Raw genomic sequence first — 14,758 nt, 5'->3', positions numbered from 1 at the left:
TTTGCAAGTTTATGTGGGTGTGGAGGTTCTCGGAAATATTAGATTGAATTAGATTAAATTATATGTTTATTTGAGACCTAGCTTACCCTTGCATTGTATGTTTGTATGTGTTTGCCTTCCCCCTTGCAATGATCATCTAATCCTTTGGATGTGAGCAGTAGGTGATGAGGTACCCTTGGAGCAAGCATTGGAGACTGAGGAAGATCCAGCCCCAAGTACTTTGGACGTTTATTAGTTCTTATTTCAATAGCTTGTTATTTTTGGAAACACTCTCTAGGAATCCTTGGATCTCTAGTTTATTAGGTAGTTTGGAGAACTCTTATACTTGTATTTAAGTTTTAAATTTCAGCTATAATTTTGGATGATTGTATAAATATTTAAATACTGTCATCGCTTTCTCTTAACTGCTTTCACATATTATAATAGCTTAATCCTATTATATTATATGTGAATATGATATTTTGGGATGTTACACTACGAGTTCAACCCGCATGAGCCGGGTTTAAATGAGCTGGGTTGAAATCTGACCCATATAAAAAAAATACAATTTTTTCAAACCTAACCCGGTCCGAACCCGTGGTGAGCCGGATTAACCTATTGAGTTGTGACCCATTCTGACAGCTCTAGTTAATTTCATCAACATATATATTTAGTAAGTCTTTAGAAATTAATTAAATTAGAAATAATTTATAAATTATAAGTTAGTTCAACTAGTTTGTAATTCACAGTTTATTTAATTTTTTTATTATCACTTTTTTATATTTTAATTAATTAATTTATTTATATATGTGTTATTTCTTATTTTAGTTTTATGAAAGCAATTTTTTAAGCATATATTGATTACTATCAAGAGAAAAAACACAGTTTTATGAAAGCAGATTCTTATTTGTGGAAAGCTTGCCTGGGTTGTGTTCAACCCTAACAATCCTTCAATATCAGAAGTCAATTGTAGTGAACCAGACTTTTGTACCATTGCCTCCGTTCTATGCTTCTCAAGATCCAAGTTTGAAACCTTAAAGAAATAAAACCAAGGACTCAGAAAAAGATACAAACTAAATCAAGAATTTATCAGTATTTTCTGTTTCAACAATAAGTACTTAAACAAAAGGGAAGAAACCATAAACTGCATATGTACTACTTCAAAACTACATAGTTCAATGTGTAATCCATATCTACTACTTAAATCTAAACAAATATCTTATAAGACCGTTTGATACACCATCATGTGTTGATGATGTTGTAGCAACACGTTCTTGCAGCCTCTTCCAGACCAGTTATTCAAACCATCATCAAATTGCGGGTTGATGATGATGTTGTCATCTCCCGCTGAACACATGTTGTGCTTCTGGTCTTTTAAAATAAGAAAAAGGTACACTCAGTAAGTTAAAAACATATAGATCCAACAAGACCTATAATTACACTAACAAATATTTATTTCAATTTTAATCTGACCATAGAAGAAGTAATAAACAATGAACAAGCATGAGCTTGATATTTATCAGATAATTAGGCTATGTCAATATGTAGAATTTCAGAGAGAAATAACATTTCCATGAATGCATAACTTCATAACGTACATTATTATTTGGAGTGGAGGCCCTGAAGAATGTTGGGAATCAGAAGAAGGGGAAACCAATGGTCGTGCTTCCTGGAAAGTCCTAAAACCTATGACACTACGAGCCGTGGCATACTATGCACTATGAACACTGTCCTCTTTTGACTGTCTCCTTTTCATGATCGCCTCTGACTTCTTAACTCTAGATTCTTCATCATTCATTGGGCAGTGGACTGATGTGCTAGCTTCTCCTACAAACTTCTTCAGTTGTCACATGTGAAAAACATCATGAACGAGTGATCTTATAAGCTTGCTCCAATCTTATCGGTTACAACATAAGGTCCATAGTATTTATGAGCTAATTTGACACTGTTTCTAAATGTTATAAAGATTTAACTTGGTGTTGACCAGCATTGTTATAGATCGATTAGTTTTCAATGCTAACCGTTCGACCTAGTTATAGTACCATACACTTAATAAACAAATTATTGACATGAAAATTCATTTTTATAAAAATAAAAAATTGGAGAAAATATATGTGAAACCATAATTAAAGGTAATTTCTTCTTCCGTTATCTTTTACATTAATTAGGATCTTCATGAAATTTTCTCTAATTGTTTATTTAAAAAAATAAATTTCATCTCATTAATTTGTTCAGAATTTTTTTTTATCTCTTATAGGTATATTTAAAAAACATAATTAACATTTATATAATTAATTCCATATAAATATAAAAAAACTTAATCCTATTAAAATATTTAATAAAAATATTTTTATAAAATTTATATATAAATTAAATTTTGTTTGAATTTAGAAAAATATAAATTCGTTTAATTTAAAAAAAAAACTAAATTGAAACAAAATAAAAATATTACGATTAAATTGAGATTAATACAATGACATATGAAATTGATAATGTCACATATTACCATATGATACAATGTTAGTACGTCACATGACAATTTTTTCATTTTTATAAAAAACTTAAAAAATAAAAATAATTAAAAATATATTTAAAAAATAAAAATAAAACTATGAATTGATACGTGATATCTTCTCTAATAATATAAAACTAACCTGACCTAATTACTTCAGTATTTTTAAAAAATAATAATCTAAATAAAACAAAAATAAATAAATAAATAAAAGACCTATTTGAAAAAAAAGTATAAAAAATACAAGTGTATGATTAAACCTTATAATAAAGAAAGTAATTCATACAAAAGTTAAAAGACAATAATTTAATTCTCGTATGTATGTATATATACAATTTTAAAAGTTTGGGACCACATTATATATATATATATATATATATATATATATATATATATATATATATATATATGTGTGTGTGTGTGTGTATGAGACCACCAAAGTTAAACATTCGCAGTTGCAGACATAAGCGAGCCTTGAACAAAATGACTCTGGTGAACCCAACTTTGCTCAATTCCTCTTTTATTCAACATCTCACTTTTTCCAAACCTCTGAAAGCAGTAGCTCCTATTCTTCTCCAACGTAGGATGATCTTCCCTCGCTACATCGCAACCACAGCAAACGTTAACGATTCTGAAAGAAAATCTGCAAACTACCAACCCAACCTCTGGACTTACGACTTTCTGCAGTCCTTGAAGCATGCCTACGCTGTAATTAATTCAAGCATCTTAATTATCATATACACTGTCCCTATATATTGTAAACATTTCTTTTCAAACGTATACGTGATTTGTTCTTTGTATAACGTTTTCAGGATATAAGATACGAGGACAGGGCGAAGATGTTGAAGGAGGAAGTGAGGAGAATGATAAAGGATGAAAGTTCAGACATATGGCTAAAACTTGAACTCATTAACGATGTGAAACGCTTGGGTCTGAGTTACCATTATGACAAGGACATAGATGAAGCCCTTCTTCGCTTTCACTCTTCTGCATTCGCCAACACAAGTTTACATCAAACTGCTTTGTGCTTTAGGCTTCTCAGAGAATATGGCCATGATGTCTCAGCAGGTATGACTAGCATTATATAACATTTTCTTAATTATAAGCAAAATAAGATTTATTTATTTTTTCTAAATAACTATTTATAATATTATTTAGTTTGTAAAATATCTGAAAACTACCATTAAACCTAACAAATAAACATTCTTTCATAGAGAAACTGTAATACTGTATTTGTATTCTTCATGTGTAACGAGAGTGCATTTATCTTTTAATCAATTCTTTTTAACATAAAATTTTGAACTTTAACGTTTTCTTATTACCAGTTAAGCATTATTTATGTTTTGCATTGATTCCTAATAAAGAAAGAAGATCTATAAATACTTTCATTATGTTTTAATTATTTGATAAAAAATAGAAAAGGAAAAAAGAAAGTGGTGAGGTTAATTAAATGAAATGTTCAACTGCTATTTTAGGGAAGAAAAGTGTGAAAAAAGTGTGGAGATAAAAAAAAAATAAAACTTTATCATCTTACTTTAACAAATATTGTCATCGTATCAGACAAAAAGCGAAACACAATACACACGCACAACATAACAAAAACGAGGTACTGAGCTGTTCATGAACACCGCCTTAACATCATAAATATATGTATTTAAAATCTGCTATATTGTCACGTGGAGTTGGACCACCAGTTAATGCTTTCATACCGAATAACGAACATTTTAAATTATATGTTTTTATTGCTGTATTTTAAATTTTTTTATTTGTATAATTGATATATAGTAACCTGCGTGACTTCTACAGTTTAGATGGTGGCCTGTCTAGGTACTAGCTTCACGTGTGTGCTTCTTTGATCATGCAGATATATTTGAGAGGTTTAAGGAGGAGAATGGCAATTTCAAGGAAAACCTTGTGAGTGATGTGAAAGGAATGCTGAGTCTGTACGAGGCATCGTTTCTTGGATACGAAGGAGAGAAGATTTTGGATGAGGCCATGGTGTTCTCTAGCTTCCATCTTAGGGTTGCCCTCAACAAAGGTAAAAGCAGTAACATGCTTTTGGAACAAGTCAATCATGCATTGGAGCTTCCACTCCATCACAGAATTCAAAGGCTGGAAGCAAGGTGGTCTATTGAATCTTATGCTAAAAGAACAGACTCAAACCGATTTCTGCTTGAAGCAGCAAAGCTTGATTTCAATATTGTGCAGTCAACAATGCAAAATGATCTCCAACAAATGTCAAGGTGAGCCTGTGTTGGAAAAACGTACTTGATCAGTATTTAAATATCAAAGGATAAAAATTGGATGCAACATCAGACTGAGATAAAATACTAATTTTAGTCCTATAATTTTAACACAAGATTAACTGAACTAGCAGTGTTGTGTCTAAATTTTGTCTCTCCACGTAAATACGTAAATCAGTAACTCTTTTTCCATTAACTAAAAGAATGCTTGCTGCAACCGTAAATGTCAATATTATGTCTTCAAAAAGCTATACATGTCTTCAAAAAAGTCAAGATTATGTGATTCCCCGCTTAAATATTTCAATCATCTACGTATACTTTCACTGTTTTAATTATATAAGAAAATAGAAAAGGACAAAGAGAAGGAAAGTGGTGGGGAAAGCTATTAAATGAAATGTTCATTTATTATCTCGAGGAAAGAGACGTGTGCAGAAAACTGGGGAGAAAGAAAAATGAAACTTGTATAGTAACATTTGCTCAGCACCAGTTCTCTGTCGGTCCAGAAGCAACTGATCAAGTAACCGAGTGGTCAGTTTAAACTGGAGTTAACCTAAAGAATGATTATGTTAAGTTTAAACAAGACCATTACCACTTAAGTCGTAATTAGGCTAAAGTTCATTCCGATATCTATAGATACGTGTTTGAGGTATTGTGATATATTATTACATTCATTATGTATTTATTGTTAACATTGTCAGATTTTTTTTTTTTTGGTTTTGACATAATTTCTACAACTAACTTCCCAATTTGACCAAACAGTAACTAGTGTAAAGCGAACGAAAGATCTTGATCTGTGTTTAGAGTTTGGAAACCGTAACAAAGAGAAAATTTGACCTCAACCTCATAAGTCGAAACATCTTAGTGCCAATGTGTATAGTATGACAGTCCGGTAAGTTTAAGAATGGACAATTCTATCAACCAGTAAAATCTAAAGAAACCGATCGGGTAACCGAGCAGTCGAATTAAACCAGAGTTAAGGCTAAGGATAATTATTTTAAGTTTAAGCAAGATCATTATTAGTTAAGCTGTAATTAGGTAAGTGTTAATCTAAAATTTATTTCCAAATCTATAAATACAGGTTTAAGGAGGTATTGTGGTAGGTTAGTTACATTCATTACACATTTATTGTTAATATTGTCAAATTTTTACTGACTTTGAGATAAAAGTGTCTTATGCATATAACTCATAACTCTCTAATTTGACCGAACGGTAGTTAGTATGAAACGAAGAAAAAACCTTAATCTATGTTTAGAGTTTGAAGACCGTATCAAGAAGAAGATTTGACCTTCATCCTATAAACCGAAACAAAACTTCATCACAACTTAAATTTAATTAAACAGAATGAAAAAGGAAATTATATTTTCCGTTAACTAGGCAATTATTTCCTTCAAAAAAAATAGAAGGTTACTGTTTTATGATGTTCCTTTTCTATTACATCTTCGGAGATATCTTATTTTTATTTATCACATTGTGATGAAGGTGGTGGAGGGGAATGGGACTGGCCTCAAAGTTAAGCTTCAGCCGAGACAGACTTATGGAATGCTTCTTTTGGACTGTTGGAATGGTCTTCGAGCCTCAGTTCAGTGATCTCCGCAAAGGCTTAACAAAAGTTACTTCCTTAATAACTACAATCGATGACGTTTATGATGTCTATGGCACCTTAGACGAATTAGAACTTTTCACTGCAGCTGTGGAAAGGTAACTTACGTAAAAAACACTTCAATCACGAGCATGTAATAAACTGCTGAAATTATTAATCAGTGCACTAATTACAAAATGTTATTTTATTGTTTCAGTTGGGATGTTAAAGCAGTTCAAGTTCTCCCTGATTACATGAAGATATGTTTTCTGGCACTGTACAACACTGTCAACGAATTTGCCTATGATGCCCTTAAGGAACATGGACAAGATATTTTACCCTACCTCACCAAAGCAGTGCGTTAATTCATAAATTATAGCTATTATTTCTTACATTATGTATACATGTTAGTGCATTATTGAGATTAGTTTTGTTTTTCAATTAAATTACACAGTGGTCTGATATGTTGAAAGCATTCCTACAAGAAGCCAAATGGAGTCGCGACANACACTTGCCAAAATTCGAGGATTACCTCAACAATGCATGGGTCTCAGTCTCCGGGGTGGTTATTCTCACCCATGCTTATTTCTTACTAAACCAAAGCATTACAAAAGAGGCACTTCAATCCTTGCACAATTACCACTCCCTGTTACAGAAACCATCGCTTATTTTTCGACTTTGCAATGATCTGGGTACATCAAAGGTAAATTGGATTCCATACATGACCATGTTTTTTTTTTTTAGTGACATTTTTACATCATTAAAACAACAATCTAAAACATAAAAGTAATTGGTCTTGTGTTGTAATTTTGCAGGCAGAGTTAGAGAGAGGTGAAGCAGCAAGCTCCGTTGTATGTTACATGAGAGAAAGTGGTGCTAGTGAAGAGGGTGCTCACATGCATATCCATACTTTGCTTAACGAAACGTGGAAGAAGATGAACAAAGATAGAATGTCAGAGTCTCCTTTCCCTAAAGCTTTCATAGAAACAGCCATGAACCTTGGAAGAATTTCTGAGTGCACATATCAGTATGGAGATGGACATGGAGCCCCAGATAGCACTACCAAGAATCGTATACAATCTTTGATAATTGAACCCATTGCACTTTACGAGACGGAGGCATTACAACAGGTTGTTTATTAATATTAATTCTTGCAAAAGAAATATAAATTAGTTTGTATATAAAGGGTTTGTTATCTTTGTATCATTTAGTATTTTCAAGTTACTAGTTCACATAAAGAAAGACAAAGAGTTAAATCCGGTCAAGTCCATCACGGGTTGGTGTATTAACTTACTAGTTCATATAATAAAAAGTCTTTTTTTAATCCAAAAAAAATTCAATATTTTGTAATTCAAATTTAAATAATTTGACTTTAAAATAATATTAAACTCTAAAGACAATTCAAAATAAAAAAAATTAACATACAATTCAACTATAATCCAAAAGCAAATTTAAAAAGCAAATAAATAAGTTTATAGTATTGATAAATTTTGTATCACTTATTTATTTATATGATTAGAATCTTGAATGGATAAATTTATAATATTTTTTTCTCTTTAAAATTCTTTTTTTTCTATTCTCATTTAGAATATAATAAAAAAAATGTTAACTAATAATATTGAAATACAAAATAATAAATAATTAAATTAAATTAGGTGGGTTGGAGATGAATTTAACTTAGATAAATAGGGTTCTAAGTGAACCGGATTAAAAATTGATCCATATAAAACAATTTCATTTTTTTCAAACTCAATTTGACTGGAATCCATAGGTTTTAATTCATTTTCATAGTATTATCCAACCCAATACCTTATAAAGAGATTAAGGATTTCTTCCTCTTATGATTTTGTCTATATTAGGAACAGCCTCTCCATTCACATTCACGTGAGTCACTACCAAAGAATTATTTCATCTATTGTTTCATCCTTGCTACAAGTTTCACTCCACAGAAGGTTGTCGCCGACAACACCAAATACTATCGAAGGTGTTACCAACACCTCGTAGGATAGCCAAACATAGAACTTAAGGTTTTCTTTCAACGATCCCAAAACGTGACGTTGTTGCTTGCTATCGCACCAATTAAAATCATCAACATTGTTGGCATGTGTTCCCTTTTCTTTTCAAACAAACACAGAAGTTAGTAAGTGACTTCTAGAAAAGTTGAATCTGTTTATGTATTTGGATGGTATGGTAAAAAATAGGTTGAAAATGATGATGCAATGAAAATAGAATTGGAATGGGGATGAGGAATGATGAAGGAATGGGATTCTAAATATTTAATGGTGTTTGGTGAGAGGAGAAAATTTGATTAGAACAGGTGAAGAAAATTGTGTTTGATCTCACTTTCACTACCATTATTTATCGTTGAATTATAAGAAAGAAGAAAGAAAAATTAGATTGTGATGTTTAGTGACAAAAATCAATCAATAAATTTCATTGATAAAATTTATATATAAAGCTTTATCAACAAATTTTTAATAATCGTTAATATTTTTTTGTTAATTTTAGTTCAAACAGTCAGACTTTTAACAATTTTCGACTATCAGTTACTAAAGTATTTGCATATATATATATATATATATATATATATATATATATATATATATATATATATATATATATATTAGATGGACGATATATTAATGAATATTAAAGAATGAAGACATTGATTGGAACTATAAGCGGAAAAGGTTGCATCGGATGTTTACCTTTCCATTTCTCGTGCTCTCGAACTGTTCATACCACGTTCTTTTGTCCTTCCTTATTCACCTGTAACTTTCTAGAGTGAATCTTTAAATTGACTAACCATATAATATATTGTAATTTTCTAAAAAGTATTCTAAAAAAGTTAAAAGTTTTATGCTAGGTGATTGGGTTCATACATACATAAAGGGATAACTGCAAACTCCAAAGAGACTTAAAATAAATTTAAAAATAAAGTTTTTATATTTACTAATAAGACAAATTATATTAAAATATATTATAAATTTAGAAATTTTCAAACAAATTTAAGAATGAAAATTTTTACTAATAAAATAAATTATTGTAAAATTAATAATAATTTATGATAAATTGATATTAATACTAATTTTTTTTAAACCCTTTTATTTAAATAATCTAAAACAAAAATTTTAAGTTGGTCCTACATATATTAATATTTTCTTCTAAATAACAAACATGATATCAACACATCAAATCCCTATACCTATTCCTAGTAGCAGGATCACAAGGGATAATACTTAGGTACCAATTCTATAAAAAAGACAAAAACAAAAATTGTTCTATTATCCATTCCATTACTTACTATATGTGGTCCGTTGAATATTTAAAAAAAAATATTTGCTTTTTTTTTTGTATTTGTGATATTTATGGATATCGAAAATACTTATATTTTATTAATTTTAAACAAAATTATTTAAAACAAATCTTTAAATTATAAATTCAGATAAGAAAATATTTTAAAAAAGATAAATTAGTTAATAAAGCATTAATGCAAGCGTCTTTTCAAAAAATAAATTAAAAGAATTTCATTAAAATATAAAATTTAAAAAAAGTCCTTATAAAATTATTTTAATTTTATAAATTTAAATAAAAATATATAAATTTCAGAAATAGTTATTAAGTTAAATAATGTCATTCGTTTCTATTTTTTAGAGAAATATCAAACTGATATTTTTTTTTCTTAATTTGGTTCTTGTTTTAAAATATTTGACGCAATTGAATAATTTTCATTAATATTTTACTGTCAACGTTAAGAGATGTCAAATATAATATGAGTTTATGTGTTTTTTTTAAAATAAATAAAAATTTGTCACATGTCATGTAACAATGTGAAGTGGTAACTACCACATGTCACTGTCATACCATATGTCATTATCTTAATCTCAATTTTATTTTTTATCTTTATTTTATAGTCTTAATTTTATTTAAGATTAAATAATTTCATTGTTCTTTAAATTAAAATCAAATTTAATTTTTATATAATTGTTAGCCAAATACTTTAAATAAAATTGATATTTTTATTAAGGTTAAAACCACTTAGGAGTTCCTGTTTTCGTAAGGTCTTCCCATTTTGGTCTCGTTCTTATAAAACTTCCAATTAGGTCCTCAAAAGTGTTAATTTGAAACAATCCAACCCCTACCGTTAAAAATTGTTAACGGTCGTTTAAATTTGATGACGTGGCATTATAAATAAATTTTATATTAAAAACTATTAATGAATATAGATTTTATAGAAGGGCAAAGTGGAAACTTTCTTCTTCCTCCTCCCCAGAACCTGAATTCATCTTCTTCCCAAATAACATCACCCAACACTACTACCAAACATTAAATGGTTACTGACTAGTGACCCTCCGTTTTTCAGCAGTTGTAAAATGATTACTGACTAGTGACCCTCCGTTTCAGAAAGTCATAGTCAACTTCATCTTCCTCAATAGTGGAAGCCCCAACAGAAGTTGATGCATTATTTACTACCGGTTCAGGGTTTTACATGATTGAATGCTGACTCAACTAACCTTTAGTACATATCCATGAAAGTCTTGTAGTGCATGTCTGTGAGACTGAAATTGATAGCCAATTTTCAATTTCAGGAAGGACAAATGAGGGGTCAAGCGATTTTATGAATTTTGTCCAATAAAATAGTGATAACGAGACTTCTGAATTTCGTTCTGCAAAAATCGTAAAGCAATTTAATTTATTTTATTCTAAAAAATCGTAGAAAAATCAATTTAATCATTTCTTTAACATTCTGCAGAGGTCTTATGCTATCCAGGATGAATCAGCACAGAGCTTTGGCAGATCCAGTGATGAAACTGGAGAGTTGCATGATGCGACTCAAAAAGATCAACCAAGCATTTCTTCTGTGACCTCAGAAAAATCCCAAAACTCTGAATAGATTCAAATCAAAACTGAGAAGACCAAATCAGCCCCTTAATCTCCACTAGGCTTCCCCATCATCACACACCAATCCATCGAAATTCTTGGATTCGAAGCATCAAATCCTCTCTTCCCATTCATCACACAGTAGATACATACAGAAGACAAAACCCAATACAGGGAGATGACTACAATTATCAGAACAAAAGAAGCAGAGGGAGAAGCGCCACTGACCCTATGAAGCTCCATCGGCTCTTGGCAGCATTGGCGACTGGCTCTACTGTGACGGTGGCGGGCTCGACAAATTGAATTGGGGAAAAAGATTGAAATTAGGGATTTATAAAGGATTTGGTTATTTTTGTTCGGTCTGAGGAAAAAGATCGAAATTCTGAGATATGCAAATTTCTGTTTTGGGGTTGGTTTGAAGAAGAAGATGAACTTTGGGTTTTGCGGAGGAAGAAGATGAAGTGAGAGCTATGTTTGGATTTTGCAGAAGAAATTATTTTCTATTCCAAATTTACCCTTCTAAAATCCTGATCACACAAATATTTATTAATAATTATTAATATAAAATTAATTTATAATGCCACGTCATTAATATTTAAACAGCCGTTAACGATTTTTAACGGTAGGGACTGAATTGCTTTAAATTAGCACTTTTGAGGACCCAATTGGGAAGTTTTATAAGAACGGGACCAAAATAGGAAGACGTTACGAAAACAGGGACGCCTAAGTGGTTTTAACCTTTTATTAAATATTTTTAATAAGATTAAATTTATTTTAGTTTATATTTTACATTGAATTTATATAAATTAAAATTTATATTTTAATTTATATTTTACATAAATTTTATATAAATTTCAATGTAAAATATAAATATAAATAAACTTAATCTTGTTAAAAATATTTGATAAAAATATTAATTTTAATAAAAATATTTGTATAATATTCATGTAAAAATTAAATTTGATTCTAATTTGAAGAGAAACAAAATTCTTCATTTTAAAAAATAATTATGACTAAATTTGAACAAAATAAAAATACAGAATCAAATTGAAACTAAGAAAAAGTGACAATTAAAAAAAATTAAAATAACCATAAACTCTTACATGTGTTACCTCTTTAACATTATTAGTACAATACTAAGGGAAAGGACATGGTTGCATCAAATCTCCTAAAATAAAAACCATTTTGAGAGGCATAAAAAAAATGTGACCGATTTTATATTTTTCTAAAAAAATGGGGACACGTAACATGATTTGACTTAATTATTAGTTGGTAGTATGTATATCTTACTATCTCGCTGAAGTATATATATATATATATATATATATATATATATATATATATATATATATATATATATATATATATATAGCATGAGACTTTATATTAACGAGGATTAAATCATACTCGAGGTCTCTATTTTTGGTTCGAAGTTTCAAATTTGTCTCTCGCTTATTTTCATTTCTAATTGGTCTTTATTTGTGAAAAATTGATGCAATTGGACTTCTACTGTTGAATTGATTAAACGATGTTTGTTAGCATAAAGTTAAAAAGAAGAAATTTTGAGGATGTCTCAAGTACTCTTATTGTAGGAAGATCTTCATGAAGACTTGTTTTTATATTAAAGCTTTTTTAATTTAGTAGATTGATGTATAGAATGTTGTTTTATCTTTGATTCTATGTATTGCTTGTCTTAGGTTGCATTAAAATTAATTTTTAAATCAGAAAACCTTATTTTATACTCAAGATAATCGATTATCAAATTATAATAATCGATTATCAGTAATTAATTATGATTTGCCATAATTGATTATCACGAGCAACTATGAGAATTTTTAAACAAATTTTTTACCATTGTGCATTCATTAAATGCATAATCAATTACCATAAGTGGATAATTGATTATCACAATTAATTAGTTTACAATCGATTTTTGGAGATATCCTTGAGTGAGATCCCTATAAATTATATTGGTACTCTCATTTTAAAATACGAGACATACAAAGTGTATTTTTCTAAATTCTTATCGGTAGTGTGCAGTGATAAGTGTTCTGGGGTTTGTTGAACTCTTGTGTTATGGCTTTGAGAACTTGGCGTGTTGGCATAGAGCGAGAACTTTCACAGGTAGTGTGATTGAGTGTTGTTGTTGTTGGCATAGAGCGATAACTTTCAATGGAAGTGTGATTGAATGTTGTTGATGTTGCTAAGTTGAAAGCCTATCATCCTTCGTGAAGCATTCAGAGGAGGCGTTCATCCTTTGTGAAGATTCAGAAGAGGTGTTCATCCCTTGTGGGTCATAAGGGAAGTGAGTTCCATCTCTTGAGGTAACAAGAGGTGTTCTAACATTAAATTTTTTTACTTTCTTTGCGATTGTAACAGTTTGTTGGTTTGTGCTAGTGAAGCGTTATTTCTCGGTTTGGATTAACAACTGGATGTAGGATCTCTATGATCTGAACCAGTATAAAAATTACTTGTGTAATTTTCTCTCTTCCTTACTCTTTTAATTTGTTTAAATTGTTTTAAGGAATTTATTTTTACGTGAGAAAATTATTAAAAGAACGATTTATGATAAGAAACTAATTCACCCCCTCTTGGTTTGTAGAATGCGTTAAACATTCTGCTGCACCACTTTGATAATTGACATTAGAGCTTGCTTTAATAGTAATTCAAAATGACGTGGCAACATAAAACCTTTGTTGAGGGTGCCTCTATCAATAGACCTTCATTGTTTACTGGAGAAAACTATGCTTTTTGGAAAGTGAGAATGCAAATTTTCATGGAATCTATTGATATTGAGATTTGGGAAACTATCACAAAGGGTCCTTTCCTTCCTATTGTGTTTATTAACAATTTGCAGGAATCAAAACCGTGAGAACAATGGAATGATGATGATAGAAGAAGACCCCAACAAGATGTAAGGGCTCGTAACATAATATCATTTGCTTTAACTATTGATGAATTTTACAGGATCTCAACCTGCAAGACTACTCAAGAATGGGGAGAGAGCTGAGAGTCACCCATGAAGGAACTGATGATGTTAGGAGAGCCAAAAGAAATACTCTAATCCAAGAGTATGAGATGTTTCGCATGAAGCAAGGAGAAACTATTGTAGATGTTCAGAAGCGCTTCACGCATATAGTGAATCATCTCATTGGGTTAGGTAAGTCCTTTGATAATGATGAATTAAATATAGAAATTTTTAAATCTTTGGACAGGACTTAGCAACCAAAGGTGACTGCCATCAGTGAGTCACAAAACCTCAACATCATGTCAATGGCTGCATTGTTTGGTAAGTTAAGAGAACATGAACTGGATCTCGGGAGATTGAATGGGGATGAAGAGAAAGGAAATAAAAAGAATCTGGCGTTCAAATCTGAGATTGATAAAAGTAAACATCTTAATGAAGAAGAAGACTTCGAAGAAGATGAAGAAAATATGGATCTCTTCATGAAGTTTAAGGACAAAAAAAGATTTAAAAATGGGAAGAAGAAAAACAAGGAATCATCATCAAATTATCATTGTTATGGTTGCAGAGAAAAAGGATACATGAAGGCAGATTATCCA

General features: G+C 30.1%; 1 protein-coding gene across 1 annotated transcript; it reads left to right on the top strand.

Moving 5' to 3' along the window:
- Window positions 1-2,933: 2,933 nt before the first annotated feature.
- LOC106780025 (tricyclene synthase EBOS, chloroplastic-like) lies at window positions 2,934-14,429 on the top strand. Its single transcript, XM_014668260.2, has 9 exons — window positions 2,934-3,199; window positions 3,304-3,559; window positions 4,356-4,734; window positions 6,214-6,432; window positions 6,531-6,669; window positions 6,768-7,016; window positions 7,129-7,443; window positions 14,162-14,354; window positions 14,410-14,429. Exons 1-9 carry the CDS (start codon window positions 2,975-2,977, stop codon window positions 14,427-14,429), a joined length of 1,995 nt encoding a protein of 664 aa, XP_014523746.1. The 5' UTR covers window positions 2,934-2,974.
- The last annotated feature ends 329 nt before the right edge of the window (window positions 14,430-14,758 follow it).

Source organism: Vigna radiata, unplaced genomic scaffold (assembly GCF_000741045.1).
Source record: "Vigna radiata var. radiata cultivar VC1973A unplaced genomic scaffold, Vradiata_ver6 scaffold_385, whole genome shotgun sequence".
NCBI lineage: Eukaryota > Viridiplantae > Streptophyta > Magnoliopsida > Fabales > Fabaceae > Vigna > Vigna radiata.
This window is presented reverse-complemented; position numbering and strand designations above follow the sequence as displayed.